The sequence below is a fragment of the Zootoca vivipara genome, chromosome 9, assembly GCF_965207765.1.
Source record: "Zootoca vivipara chromosome 9, rZooViv2.hap1.1, whole genome shotgun sequence".
Taxonomy (NCBI): domain Eukaryota; kingdom Metazoa; phylum Chordata; class Lepidosauria; order Squamata; family Lacertidae; genus Zootoca; species Zootoca vivipara.
The window spans coordinates 52,520,543-52,535,912 of NC_142592.1; the positions used below are offsets into that span (position 1 = coordinate 52,520,543).

The 15,370-nt window shown below is 45.1% G+C and overlaps 1 protein-coding gene across 3 annotated transcripts in view; it reads left to right on the forward strand.

The window, feature by feature from the left end:
• The first annotated feature begins 232 nt into the window (after positions 1 to 232).
• The window catches only part of SLC13A4 (solute carrier family 13 member 4), a 38,667-nt gene continuing 23,529 nt past the window's right edge, over positions 233 to 15,370 (forward strand). Inside the window, exons 1-4 of one of the 3 annotated variants that reach the window (XM_035128469.3) lie at positions 233 to 971; positions 11,554 to 11,682; positions 14,056 to 14,192; positions 15,186 to 15,367. In XM_035128469.3, coding sequence (XP_034984360.3) covers positions 873 to 971; positions 11,554 to 11,682; positions 14,056 to 14,192; positions 15,186 to 15,367 — 547 coding nt within the window. In that variant the 5' untranslated portion in view covers positions 233 to 872. Of the gene's footprint in view, positions 972 to 9,726; positions 10,090 to 10,170; positions 10,359 to 11,553; positions 11,683 to 14,055; positions 14,193 to 15,185; positions 15,368 to 15,370 lie in introns of those variants that run through there. The other 2 variants (XM_088652253.1, XM_088652254.1) reach the window with 2 other exon arrangements.

Sequence of the window (15,370 nt, forward strand, 5' to 3'; positions counted from 1 at the left end):
GGGGAATTGATATTTTCACAGCCATTCCTTGGCCTTGAAGCAGTCACACTGCCCAGCAGCTGAGGTGGGTGGTGGGGCCAAGGGTTTGGGTGGAGGAATGGAATAGCCCTTGTCTTGGAAGGACATTGGTTCCCTCCTCTGCCATCCTCTTAGTAGGCGGAGCTGGGGCTCCTTTCCATCCCTCCCATTGGTGAGCTGCAGTAGGTCGGGACTTCCTCTCAAGTTTTTATCTCAAGATGAAGGTAATCTGTGTAAGAATTGCTTCTCTGTGCGTTCCCTGAGAACTGCTGCTCTGAGGGTAGGGGGGAAGGAGCGGAAAGATAATCTTTAAGCAGTTGAGAAATGTTACAGGAAAGAATGCAAAAGGCATAAAGGAAGAGAGAGGGAGAAAAATACTTTTTTAAAAAAGCTGTGGATTTTCTTCCCTATTTTAATTTGTGCTAAACTGAATGCTAACTCTTTAGTTGAGGTGCACCTGGAAGTGGGCAAACCTGCAAGGAGAAGAAAGCGAGGCTCAAAAAACTTTTGGGTTTCTGCCTACCTGATTCATACTCCAAGCAAACAAACGTGATGGGAGGCGAAAAGAAAATGGACTCCACTGAGGCCGCCTGGTGATTTTCCTGGTGGTGGTCAGAAGGAAGAACATTATGTTCCTCAGACACTTATGGTGCGATGGTCATGAGGAGGCTCTAGTCAGTCCTACATAAAGGCAGAGACTCTCCAATGCATTTTGCAACATTCCCTTAAAGGAGAAAAGAAGCAAGAACCGCCAATAACTCTTCCGTAGAAGGAGGAAACCATTTTCCCAGGGCTGGAGGAAGACCCTGGGGATTCCCATTGGGTCATCAAGGAGATACACCAGGAACAGAAGGATGACAGTAGTCAAGGAGCTGCTCCGCGCCAGAAACCTGTTGCTGGTTATCCTGATTCCACTCTTGTTGCTTCCTTTGCCTCTCTTATATCCCAGCAGTGTAAGTACTTTGCTTCCCCACCCTCTCATTTTCACCATAACTGGATTGAGAGCCAGTTTGGTATAGTGGTTAGAGTGCTGGATCCCAGAACCAGGGTTCATCCCATCCCCTCTCAGCCATGAAACTAGCACTGGGTGACCTGGGGGCCAGTCACTCAAGCTCAGCCTAACCTACCTTCACAGGTTTGTGTTGAGGATGAACTAGGGAAGAGGAGAACTATTTACGCCACCTTGAGCTCCTCGTAGGAAAGGTGGGTTATAACTGTGATGAATAAATTAATGTGCTCAAGGAGAAGAGTTAGCAGGCCAACTAGACAAAGCATTCTTGGCAAGCGGTCAGGAAGGTGTATGTGGGGAGGAGGGAGAGTTGCAGCGCAATCTTTACCACGTCTACTCAGAAGTAAGCCCTATTGAATAAGTGGGGCTCGAAGGCAACTTTAAGGTGGCAGCCCCTTTGCCTCAGTTGCATGGGATCTCCATAGGACGCTACTCAGCCTCGGTTATTTATTTCATTGATGAATCACTTCTCGAAGCAATTTCGCAATGCAACAAAAGCACCTCTAAAACAATTGTGTATGCAAAAGTAGTTAACATAGCTGCCAAGTTATCCCTTTTTTAAGGGAAATTCCCTTATGCTGAATAGGCTTCCTTGTGAGAAAAGGGAAAACTTGGCAGCTATGGTAGTTAAAACAGTGGAATATATAAAAAACAATTAAAAACTGTTTTAAATATATAAATTAAATTCTTATAGCAAATTGTTCTGGATTCCAGCTTTACTCCATTGAAAATGATGCTGTTTCCAGGGTAGACTGATGGAAATGTAAAGTTGGAAGGGGCTCAAAGAACCCTTGACAGATGACCATCCAAGCTTTGTTTAAAATCCTCCAGTGAAGGAGACAGTCTTTCCCGTTCCACTGTCAAACAGCTCTTACAGTCAGAAAAATCCTCCTAATGTTTAGTCAGAATCTCCTTTCTTGTAATTTGCATCCATTGGTTCAGGTCCTCTGGAGCAGCAGAAAACAAGCTTGCTCCATCATCCATTTGACAGCCCTTCAGATATTTGAAGACGTTATAGAGCTTTGAGGAGGCAATGCTCAGGAGGCCTTTGGTCTCTGAAGCTAAGTGATGCCTGTACTATTTTCTAGGTCAGCCTTTCTCAGCCTTGGATCCCCAGATGTTGTTGGACTACAACTCCCACCATCCCTAGCTAGCAGGGATGATGGGAGTTGTAGTCCAACAACATCTGGGGACCCAAGGTTGAGAAAGGCTGCTCAAGTTTGAGGGCATGTGGTGTTAATGTGTCCCGCATTGTTGGATCTGTTGCATTATCCGTAGCTTCTCAGAATTAAAGTGTTTGGCAAACTTGCTTGACCTGCTGTTTGATGCTTTCATTGTCTGCCAGCTTATCTATTTATCTGTCATCTACGAGCTAAAATAAATATATAAAAACCGTTTCAAATCCAATACTGATACTCACTTGTAATGAGAAAACATGTGCTCTGCACATGCCCAGAAACATGCTGTGATTGCATGCAGGGCTGAGCTGCCATGCGTCTTTTTCCAATTAAGTCCTGTTTACAGTCTTAGAGTCTAGATTTAAATATGCAGCTGTGAATGAATGCAAAAATATGTGAGGAGAGGGAAACAGTTCTCCTTGGTCTCCTGTGATTATCTTAATCAAAGAATGAAGCTGAGTTGCATTATCATTTGAACAGAAGGAAAAGGCAGATGAAATTTCCTCATTAATTTTGGAGACGAGTGTCCTTTCGCAAACGAATTTGCACTGTGCCGCAAATGCTCTCTAGGAAGGCAGCTTCGCTAACTTGGCGCTGTTTGTTTTAATGAAGTTGAGTTGCACCTTTTGATTAATTTGTTTGCAGCTTGTTTAATTAATGGTGTCCCCTTGTTTATCAGGGTTGGAGTGAACAAATTGGCAAATTAGGCAAAGTCGAAGTCAGCTAAAACAAATTTCAACCTCATTAAACAAATAAACGAAGAGCGAGGCAAAGGAAGATAAATGAGGTTTTTCCCCCCTTTCCTTCTGCCTCTCTTGAGCTGACAAGAGTTAAGCAATTAGAAGCTTACAGACCTGGTGCGATGATGAAGATAGAATGATGGCATGATGAATTTTAAAAATCAAATTAACCAGCAAGTAGTTACTTAATATAGAACTAAATAAGGGATGGGAAGGTCTGCTTCCAGTCCATTTTACTTTTGTATGCTTTTGCCCACAATTCTGTTCCATTCCTGCATTAATCTGCATTTTAGTCTCATATTTAAATGTGTATTTTCTTTGAAAAATCTTTTGAAATTGGGCATGGCAATTCAGCTCAAGGGCCGCATTCCCTCCTGGGCAACATTCTGAGGGCCACATGTGAGTGGTGGGCGGGGCCAGAGGAAAAAGTGGATGGGGCAAGCAAGGAAAATTTTACCTTTGCACTGTAGGCTAGTTTCATCTTCCATCTGGACAACCAATGGACATTACCAGTGCTTAAGGGCACATTCCAGCCAGGCAAAAGCATTCAGGGTGCAAAGCAGAGCTAATAAGTGGGATGGCCCAGAGAGAGGGGGTTGGTGGCCTTGGGAGAGTTATGAGGGCCAGAGGCAGAGGCCTACAGGGCCACCCCGACTTAAATGCATATTTCGCTATATTTAAACCTCTGAGAACTGCATCACAAAATTTGGAGAAATGCAAAACCAAGTGGATTGTTATGGGCTGATCTGCACCTTCGTCCGTAGAGGCACAGAACAGGTAATTCCATATATTAATTTCACGGAAACCTTTATACGCTTCCCTTCTAATGCCCATGGATCACTCACAATGTCCCACATACAGCTTAAAATCACAATTTTAGATCAGCAGGGAAACGGCTGTTTGAAACACTCAAAAGAATAATAGAAATCAGCCACCAGCTGAAAACCAGCTTAAAGCGCATGCCAACATTCCACATGTCTGGATAGAGTTGCCGAAACAAAATTGCTTTTATTGGGTGCTGAAAAGATTACGGGGAAGGTGCCTGCCTCGGTTTCCCAAAGTGCAGGTGCAGCCACACTAAAAGAGAGATTTCTTGCAACTGCTGAATGAATATTATGTGGAACCTGTAACAGTGCCAAAGGGCATGCATGGGGTCAAGCAATCTCGCAGGTAAACTGTGACGGGCTTCATATACTAGCAGTAACACCTTTGAACTTGGCCCAGCAGCAGATTGTCAACCAGTGCTGGTTTCTGGGTCGAGGAGGTGCTCAATGCTCAACCTCCCCTTGTGCTTTGGCTGCAGCGGTTGGTTGTCAGGGATATAGCACCCCTGCAGGTGGGAGTTCTCTTTGGCTATCATGGCAGAGAAGTGGTAATAAACCTCTTCTCCGTGGTTTTGTGAATTCATGGAATTGTCTGAAGCTGTGCCGATGAGCGTTGAAGAGCACCAGGTTGGAAAAGGTGGCCTTAAGATTGGGAACCGTAACTCAAGTCAGAAATATCATGCTATTAAATGGGCTGGATCAGATTCTATTCAGCTGCATTGGTTCTCGCTCCCTGCTCACTTTAATTCTTTTGTAAAAGCCTAAAAATCAAATTTAAACCATTCCTGGTTTTTCTCCAGTTTTCTCCATGCATGTCTCTCTTGCACAGAGCAAAACACAAGATGGATGTTTGCGCGCTTCGCTCTCTCAGAGCTTCCTACAAGCTCCACTCATATCGCCATCCAGGCATGCGAGACATATTATTATACTTCAAGGACACATTCCAGCCAAACAAACACACTTGAGAAAGTTGCAGGGCAGGGACAGTGTGTTCCTATCTTGTATTTTTATGTTGTGAATTGTCCCATGCTCTTCAGATAAAGGATGATACAGTATAATATAAATAATATAATATACAGTAAACCCACAACTTATGTGTCTTTAACTTGTGCGCACTCAGCTGTTATATTATGTGTTATATTAGAGGTTATAGATTTGCAAAAATGTGTATATTAGGGGAAATTGCTTACCGTATTATTATTATTTATTACATTTCCTTTGAAGACCACAGGGCAGTTTACAATATAACCCTCCCCCCCAATACATAACATAGTAACAAACGAAAACAATAAAAATGCAAAGTGATGCAGAAATGTAGAGAGCTGAACTTGGGAGAAAGGAGAAACTGAAATGAACAGATGGCCATCTGCCATGGGTTCATTAGTTGCATTGCAGGGGGTTGGACTAGATAGCCTTTGGGGGGTCCCTTCCAACTCTACAGTTCTATGAAATCAGCAGATTCTCTCGTGGCAAATGATAAGGCATCGAAACAGCACCAAAGTATCCCATGTGTCCACTGGTTTCCAAAACACCATCTTTAGAAACGAAACACAGCTGGATCCCTCTGGAGGATCATAAGCTGCAGTTTAGAATGACTATTCAGCTGATCCTTTTGTGTTCTGCACAAAGAATCGAAGCACAGACAATAATTTAACATTGCGTAACTCAATAAGAAAGAAAACCCTGCGGTCTTTCTCGGTGGAGCAAGTGGAATGGAAAGAAATTAATGCAGAGTGCCTACTCACGCCAAGCTGGCTTCTAAGCACTTGTTCATTATATAGCCGAGTTATCCGATAGCCTAGTTACCTGATCATTAAATAGCCCCACGGAGGCTGATTATGGTTTAGCTGAGATTAATAAAACGGCTGTTGTGAATCACTTTTCTTCCTGACGGCTTGCCAGCCAGCCCTTGGCTGTTAGTCATCATGTCTGCATGGCACCTTGAGGTCCAAAAGTAGTGCGGCAGTGGACAGCTGCTGCTGTGAAGAGACAATGGGAGAGATTTATTGTCCTCATGCCCTGACTGTGAGCTTCCTGGATGAACCTGATTGGATGCTGTGGGAACGAGATGGACAATGGTTTGGTCTGACCCTGGGGGAATGTAGGAAGCTGCCTTATACAGAGTCAAACCACTGGCACATCTAGTATTGTCTGTGTTGATGGACTGCAGCTTCCACAAGTTTCAGGCAGGAGTCCTTCCCAATTGTCCTTTCCAAATCTGGAGATGCCAGAACCAGGACCTTCTGCATGCAAGACCACTCTACCACTGAACTTCAGTCCTTCCCTGTAAGAGGGTTCTTAATTATTATTATTTTAAACTTTAACCATAGAAGTTCTAAAGCTGCTCAGAAAACCAGCCACAATGTGTTGATTAAAACCAGAGAAAATGTAGCTCTTTAAACCACCCGCCTATATTATATGAAGCAGGTGCCAGGCAAAGGTCATTTTACATGATCTTAAAACATTGGCAGTCCACATAGGTTCTCCACAGACAGGTTTGTGAGGTTGGTGGGAGAGCTCTGCTTTCTTCTTCCCTTACCTATGAAAAGAAGGAAGACCAGGTTTCTTCAATTCACTATTCCTCTGAGCCCAGTTAGTCATTCTGAACTAGCTAGATCCCAAATATTATTGAATCACATCTCAAGAGGTAGCTTCACCTGGGATTTCACCTGGGATACTATCACTAGATGTGCGGCGACCAATAGAAAAAGTATTGAATCTTTATGCTAGGGTTGCCATATTTCAACCAGGACACTCGGAAATTGTTGAGCTTTTTTATTTTAAAAAAAGCATTATTCTTCAATTGACTTGCCTAAAATCCAGGACAAAGCACCACCTTTCAGAAATCCCCACCCCCTGGAGATCAATTTCGCCTTTGAAATCCCAGACCTATGTCAGCCCTACTTTATGCTGGATAGTAGGGGAGTAGGGGGTCTTCTTAAGTTCAGCCACTTTCATACTTGCTCTGGTTTATTGTTTCATTTTTGACATTCATAAGATGCTTTGCTAGTAGAATATCCATTGTTTACATATGAAAGATGCATACATTAAGCCTCATTTAAATCTCTTCTTAAAAGCCACGTCTGCCAGGTTTTTTCCTGAATTAACATTGGCTGAATGAATCTTTCCCCTCCCCTGGGTATCTGTTGCCACTTAATGAGCCCCTTGATCCAACCTTATCCTCCCTCTTTGGGGCGGTGCTTCCGCAATAGCACGGCAGGAGAATGAATCCTTCACCTTTGCACCCCTCTGCTCTCAAGTTCTAGGCGTTTCCCCACTCAGTTTAGTTTCATTTCCCGGAAAAGAAGGAGGTGAGGGGATGAGATGAGGCAACATTCAAGACTTCAAGGATCACCTCTCCCCACGTGAACCAACCTAGACCTTACAATCATCATATGTGTGCCCTGCCTTGGAAGGTCAGGAGGGTGGCAACATGACAAAAAGCCTTCTCAGTGGTAGCTTCCTGCTTGTGGAATGCTCTCTCTGAGGAGACCCACTTGGCACCATCATTACACAGCTTGAGGCCATGCATGAAAACCTTTATTTATTGACAGGCCTTTGGCTCTTAATTATCTGTGGCCTGGTGGGTTGTTGTTGCTGTTTAGTTGTTTAGTCATGTCCAACTCTTCGTGACCCCATGGACCATAGCATGCCAGGCACTCCTGTCTTCCACTGCCTCCCGCAGTTTGGTCAAACTCATGTTCGTAGCTTCGAGAACACTGTCCAACCATCTCGTCCTCTGTCGTCTCCTTGTCCTTGTGCCCTCCATCTTTCCCAACATCAGGGTCTTTTCCAAGGATTCTTCTCTTCTCATGAGGTGGCCAAAGTATTGGAGCCTCAGCTTCACGATCTGTCCTTCCTGGTGGGGGTGGGATGTTTTAATCCTGTCTTTTAACAAAAGGATTGTATTTTCTCTTATGCCGGTTTCAATGTACATGCTTGTTTATATATTGTCAGTCAATTTTGGCGAAAAGCAACTGATGCATTTAATTTGTCGAGATAATCTTGTCTTGAAAGTTGGGGAATCTCTGATCCTCCAAAACGGTCCTAGCTAACAGTACCACCTAACTGAGGAATGTGAGAGTTTGCCCAGAATCACCCAGATTTGCCTCATTATTCGAGGGACACACAGAATTGATGCACACCCACCTCCTAGAATCTGAACTATAACTGCAGAGAATTCACTCAGCTCCTCTGCAATCTCCCTGCCCTGTTTTAGCACACCCTTCACTCCCTTGTCATCTAGCGGTCCAGATGCTTCCCTGCTTCTGATTCATTGTTGGTCTTCATGCTTTTATTTAGTGTGGTTTGCACAGTGCAAAGCAGCTTGTGAATATTTTTGAATAAAGCTGTTTACATTCAAAATATATTTTCGCTTGCCTTAAGGTCAGCTTGCGCTCCTTTGCCCAGATCTTTGTGTTCCTCTTTTGTTTTCTTTTGTCACTCTTCAAACAGCAAACCTCCATCCTATCGCTCAACTCCATATGACAAATTGCTCTGGAGCCCCACTCCGATTTCAATTCTTTGCAGTAGGGTCAGAGGGTGCTGTTTGGAAAACAAGCAGAATATTCTGCGGCGTGCACAGCTCTAAGCCATGTGCTTTCCTGAATAGCAGCCAGTGTAAATATCCTGCCACATAACCTGCCACATCAATGCTAGCAGTGAGTTCAAAAGATCAGAGGAAGAAATGTCTGCAGCAAATAATTTATATTCCCTGCTGTGTATTTTGGGGATAATCTTCATCAGATGTACATTGATGGTGTATCATCACCCTCAGTTGTGGACATGTAGTGGGAGTTCCCACTGAATTTCACTTAAACCAGAAATGGGAAACATGGATGGCTTTAAAAGAGGATTAGACAAATTCATGGAGGATAAAGGACATCAGTGGCTACTAGTGATGATGGCTATGCCCTGTCTCCATGCTTGGAGGCAGAAATGCCTCTGAATACCAGTTGCTGGAAATTGCAGGAGGGCAAAGGGCAACAGTTTGGCCACTGTGAGAACAGAATGCTGGACTAGATGGGCCAGCACACTCTTCTCGGATACTGCTGAGCTACGACTCCCATCATTTCTGACTATTGACCAATCTGGCAGGGTACTGCTTGGCCATCCTTGACTTGAAAGTTCCTGTTCAGGTGAAAAATCCGAGGGAAACAAAGACACTTAAACAACAAAATGTCTTCAGGGCAGTAGGAAAGAATCCTGTAGATCCTTGATGGTCACTAAGGACTCGGCTACACAGCTGCAAATCAAACGTTTTAAGTGTGTTGTAAAGTGCAATATACAAATGTGACACTAGATGGCGATGGTTAGCTATGGCAAGTACAATATATTATTCAAAGCGGTTTTTTTTAATATGTGTGTAGATTCCACCTAAGTTTTGCCCTAAAGCCCAACTGTGAGGCAGATTTGGAATTTCCTGCTTGGTTTTGAAACTTCCGAGGATTATTGAGACAAAGTGGGGGAAGGATTTCAGCGACACTAGTGGCATATCTTAGGGATGCTCTGCACATCCTTAGCCTGGTTAGCATTCTGTAAGGATAGAGTCAGGTGCCCTGGAGTGAAACGGCAATTGTTTAAATCAGCCTTCCCCAAATTGGTGCCCTCCAAATGTTTTTGGACTGCAAGTTATGGAATGATCTCCTTAGCCTTACTTTGAGTACAATCCTATTCATTTGTTCAATTTCCATCCTCCCTATGTTTTTATATATGCTGTAAGCTCCCCAGAGTGACTGAGGAAACCCAGTCAGATGAGCAGGGTATTATTATTATTATTATTATTATTATTATTATTATTATTATTATTATTTCCATCAAGGTGGCCAACAGCTGCAAAATATAAAGCAAAAACACTAGATAATTATCAAAAGCTGGCAGAGGAAAGCATACATAAAACCAACAAAAACATCCAATACACAGAATAAACAGCAATTTATTTACAATGTCCACAAATGGTCAGCTTCAAGCTGGTGGGAAGCTGCCAGTCAGAGCAAACAATAGTGGACTAGATGGACAAATAACCTGAATCAGTAGAAGGCTGTCCTGCCAGTTTATTAAACATCCAATGTGTTTGGCCCGTTGACTGCATTCTCTTACACTGGGGAAAATGGGGCAACCCCTGATTTTCACACGCTTTTATTTCATGCATGCATATCACAGCTTTGGGTCACAGCAGCTGCCAATTCCGATTGCTTCTGCTTCTACAGGCGCTTGAGAAATAGCCTCTGTTCTTTAATACGGTCATATCCCCAAACTAAGGAATTATAATGGACCCTGTGCTGGAGAGCTTAACCGTTTGAATCAGAGTTACATAATGGGTAAGTACCAAAACAAAGTTACAGATGGAAGATTATAGTACCTTTCCAAGAGCTGCAGCCACTGGAGCAGCCTGGCCTGGTTTTCCATCTACACAAGCGATGCTGCTAGTTTCTTCTGTCTGGACCAGGATAGAGGTGGTGGTGATGTTGGGAGAGATGGACTCCCCCTAGCAAGTGGATTGCACACCAGAATCTCTTCTTCCTACACACCTGCATCAATGCAGACTGAAGGAGCATCTATCCCTATATAATCCTGCCAGGGCTTTCAGGTTGGTTTGGGAAGTTATTTCAGCAATGCTGCCACAGCAGGAGATGTGACTCAATGGAGGGTCTTCTCAGCAATAGCAGGCAGTTATCAAATACCCTCCCCACTGCACTTAGGTTGTATGTTTTGTTTTGTTTTGTTTTGTTTTGTTTTGTTTTTGGCAACCAGAGACTGTCTTCTTCCACCTGGTCTTCTGAGTGGGCAGTTCCAAGCCCAAGAGATACTTGGCTATGTACTGAGTTAAATACTGAATAGTTGGAGATGTTCCAGTTTATTGGATTTGACATTGCTGTGAGCCACCCTGAGGTCCGAGTCATGAGGAGCAGGATTTAAATCACCTAATCAGTGATGGCCAAACTTGGCCCTCCGGCTGTTTTGGGACTACAGCTCCCATCATCCCTAGCTAACAGGACCAGTGGTCAGGGATGATGGGAATTGTAGTCCCAAAACAGCTGGAGGGCCAAGTTTGGCCATCACTGACCTAAATAAATGAACAATAAAACCCCTGAGCAATTTGCCTGCAACAGATCTTCAGTCCTCCTTCCGTCCACGGCACAATCAGCCCTGGTAAATAACTCCCCTAAACATGCCAAGTAAGTTGATATGAATGCCTTGCAGCAATAAATTAGAGGATTCTTCAGAGTCTCAGTTGGTTGTGCAATGTCTATTTATTGTCCTTGCATTTGGACCTGTAGTTTCTGTTTCTTTTAAACACTGTATAATTTGGATTGGTGGATTATTCTACTGATTGCTGTGTAAACTGACTTGCAACCATCTACAGTGGTACCTTGGTGGAACAGTGGAACAGCTTGGCTCCCGAACAAATCGGCTCCCGAACGCCACAAACCTGGAAGTGAGTGTTCCAGTTTGTGAACGTTTCTCAGAAGCCAAATGTCCAGTGCGGCTTCCGATTGAGTGCAGGAAGCTCCTGCAGCCAATCAGAAACTGCACCTTGGTTTTCAAACCGTTTTGGGAACTCCCGGAACAGATGAAATTCGAGAACCAAGGTACCACTGTATAGCGAAAAGCTTTCTATAAATATTGGAAATCAACCCATCAATAAACCATGTCTAGCTTCCACTGGTAGCCTTTTCCTCCATGAGGTTGCCTAAGCCATCACTGTACCTTGTGAGAGATAATGCCATTGCTTCACTACAGGCCAAGTGACTTTCCCTTGCTCCCCCCTTTCTTCCTTTCAGGAAGCCTCGTGTGGCTACGTGCTGATCGTGACAGCAGTGTACTGGGTTTCGGAGGCAGTGCCACTTGGCGCAGCAGCCCTTGTTCCCGCTTTCCTCTACCCACTGTTTGGAGTCATGAAATCCAGCGAGGTCAGACTTTACGTGTACTTTCCTTATCCGTGCTACTGGGGCCTGAGTCATCTGTGCATGCAGGCCCTTCAAATAGTTGCAGGGCAGACACAAAGAAGATGGAGAAGCTGTGCTCTCTGTTGGGCAGGGATAGAACCAGTGGGCAGAAATGGCAAGGAATCAGATTTCGGCTAAACATTAGGAGCAACCCCCTAATGGTCTGAGTTATCTGGCAGGGCAACAGATTGCCTCAGGAGGAAGAGAGCTGTCTGCTGCAGGTATTTAAACATTGGCCGGGGGGGGGGTAGGAATACTAAAGCTGTAGATCTTGCACTGAGCATGGGTGCTGGGCTAATTGATCTCTTTAATGCTGTGGTTCCATTATGTCGGATCATTTTGTGAGTTTGTATTTGAAGGTTGGGGCCAGCAGACATGCACATTTCGCTTTTCAGCACATAACACCTGCTTTTACAACTAAGGAATGTGCACTGCAAAATCCATGCTCCTTACTCATCTGTTTTTTTGGACGGAGCAAAGAACACTTCATTCATTATTTACATCATTTTTATGCTTCCCATTAACAACAAGTTCTCGGAGTAGTTTCCTGTAAAAAATATATGCAAATGCAACAGGAAAATAGAGCACCTTAGTTAAAAAGGTTCCTCACAGACACTTTCATGTTCTTTTCTCTCTCTTCTTGGCTTGTGTCTGCATCATAAACGTTCTCTCCAACCTCCACCCCAACCCCTGGTTAGCACATGCAACCATTGTTTTAATAAGCGTATTCTTGAATGGAAAGGAAAGAATCCATGTCAACCAGCAACACAAAAGCCTTTATTATTCCACTTTATCCCTTTCATACCTCTTTGCAGCGTGGCAGATACAAAGACTAATGTTCTTACAAGCACAAGGCTCTGTGAAATAGGCAGCAGGTTTCCCCAGCTTGAATGGGGAGAAAACCTTCGTCATGCTTTCCAGTTTACCAAAGTGATTTGGCCCTGATTTTCCGGAACCGCCTTGTGCTGATGCTACTGAGGCTGCATCCACGCCATTCCTTCAGACAGGGCCGTCTTAAGTATATCCAGCGCCGTGGTGCAAAGATCCCTCTGGTGCCCCCACCCGCCTCCATTTCCCAGAGTTGCCAACCTTTATACGGTGCTGCCGGCAGCTTTGCGGGGAAGAGGCAAAGGCTCCAGGCGTGGCGCTGCTTCAGCAAGGCAGGCGAGGGCGGCGAGCTGATGCCGGGAGGCACTGTGCTCGGCCTCTGCTTCTTCCCTGGCGCCTGTGCCACGGTGGCCATGGCAGTCGGAGGCTCTGGGCGCAGCACTGCTTTGGCACGGGATGGCGGAGGCGGGCAAAGGCAGCAAGCTGATGCCAGGAGGTGCCACATCCAAACTCCGCCTCTTCTCTGGCGCCCTCCAGAGCTTGGCGCCCTGGCGCCCAACACCACTTGCCTCTATGGGCAAGACACCCCTGCCTTCAGAGCACATTTAAAGCACATGGCTTCCCCCCAGAATCTTGGGAACTGTAGTTTGACAAGGGTGCTGGGAATTGGAACTCTGTGAGGAATAAACTATAGGTCCCAGGATTCTTGGGGGGATGCAATGTGTGGTGTGTACACAGGCTCAGTTTTGGGGGGTGAAAGCTGCCAACCCATTGTAAGCATGCTTATTTGGTAGCCAGTTCACGCATTGCTAGCAATGGCCTGGGAGTCCCCGGGCCATGGGTGGCTCTGCAGATTTGCTTCTTGGATTTACAGATGACTTTCCATAAGTCCTAAAGCAGTTTCCAAGAATGTAAAACAGTATGAAAATGCATATTAAAAAAAAATATTTGCAGGCACCGGAATGATGACAAAGTTGGCACTGGGTAGGCCTTCCTGTAGAGAGAATTCCATAAATAGGGAGCTATCAAAGAAAAGGCCTGTTCTCTTCAACGGCCCTTTGAGGTGAATCACAGAGAAGGGCCTCAGATGATGATTTCAGGGTTTGGGCAGGTTTATACGGAGAAAGGCAGAATTTTAGATATTGGGGTTGGAAGATTATTAAGACTCTAAAGGTCACTTTGGGGCCTGCTTCTTGAGGATTTCTTAAAATAAATAAATCTGAAATTGTTGCAGAAACATGGAGAGCTGATTTTAAGACTGGAAGAATGAGAAATTGAAAGATACCCAAACCAGCAGATTTCTCCAGCTCTAGACAGAAGTCTAATTCTGCTGTGGTTTATGAATCAGACTGAACAGGGGACATAGGAAAAATAAAAATGAATGAAAGTCTAGGCAGGGGAGGAAAAAAGCTTTTTCTAGCTGTTTCTACACCTGCTCCTAGGATGGTTCTCTGCCAGCAGTCACCTCTCCCTAGAGGTTTATCAACCCCCACCTCGTCTTTTCTGCAGGTGGCTGCTGAATACATAAAGAACACCACCTTGCTCCTCATGGGTGTAATTTGTGTGGCAGCCTCTGTTGAGAAATGGAATCTGCACAAACGGATCGCCTTGCGCATGGTGATGATGGCCGGAGCGAAACCAGGCATGTGAGTGAACTTGCTTTTTCACGACATGGAGGGAGAGAGGGAGAGTGTCCTGGGCCCTCCAAGCAGCAGGTGGAGTCACTTCGCCTTCTGCTCCTTCAGGCTGCTGCTCAGCAGGTGAAGCCGACTCCTGGCCCATGACAGAAAGAGGGAGAGCAGTTGAAAAGAAAGACACAGCACAGTCATTAAAATGTCAAGTAGTGCTTAATAGCCAGGGAGAGCGCTGCTTCAGGAGCCCAGTGGGCTGACAAAATGCAAGGCGCACACTTAATAAATAAGTCACTAAATTTCCAGATGCATCACTAGGACAAGTGTGGAGTCTGCTTCAATAGGATGAAAATATTCTTCCCTTCCTCTTCCTGCCAACTTCTTCTCTCTTTGGCCTGTCATCTCATTGCTTTGTTGATTCTGTTTTAATTTCTGCTCTCAGTTCATTTAGATCAGGTGACTGGGGCAACCCAGCCGGATGGGGAGGGTAATAAATAATGATGATGATGATGTTTCTAGCCCATAGGTCATATGTGGTCCTCCAGACTCCCCTTTCTGGCCCTCAGGACTCTTTCCAGACCACGCTCCTCTTGAACTGTGTGATAATGTCCCTTGCTTCCCTGGATGGAGAGACATGTGTATTTGTGTGGTGTGTGTGTGTCGGACCTCCGACTTTTGCATGGCTCGAGTGTAGCCTACTGTGCAAAGGAAAGAGCCACAGCTGTTGCTGCAACCACTTTTATCTCTGGCCCCTCCCACCCTTGGGTTTGTCCCCCAAAGGATGACCCACAAGGGAGGGCAACCCTTAACTTGGGCCCACCCTGGCCTCTTTCCTCTTCAACACCTCTTTAAGTTGTGCAGGGCAAGTTCAAAAGTGCATGAATTCACTCAGAGCTTCCGGGAATCCCAACCCACCCCCATTTCATTCCTAGCCACATGCATCTAAACTATGCTTTCCTTTGTGAACCTGCAGTTTTCCCCAAAGGGCTTTTCTTTCCGGTTCCCTAGGCTGCTCCTTTGCTTCATGTGCTGCACAACTGTCTTGTCCATGTGGCTTTCCAACACGTCCACCACAGCCATGGTGATGCCCATTGTAGAAGCAGTGCTGCAGGAGTTAGTGAATGCCGAGGAAGACCGCGAGATGAATGGTACTGCTGGCAACACCATCCTGGAAGAACGGGAGACTATAGGTA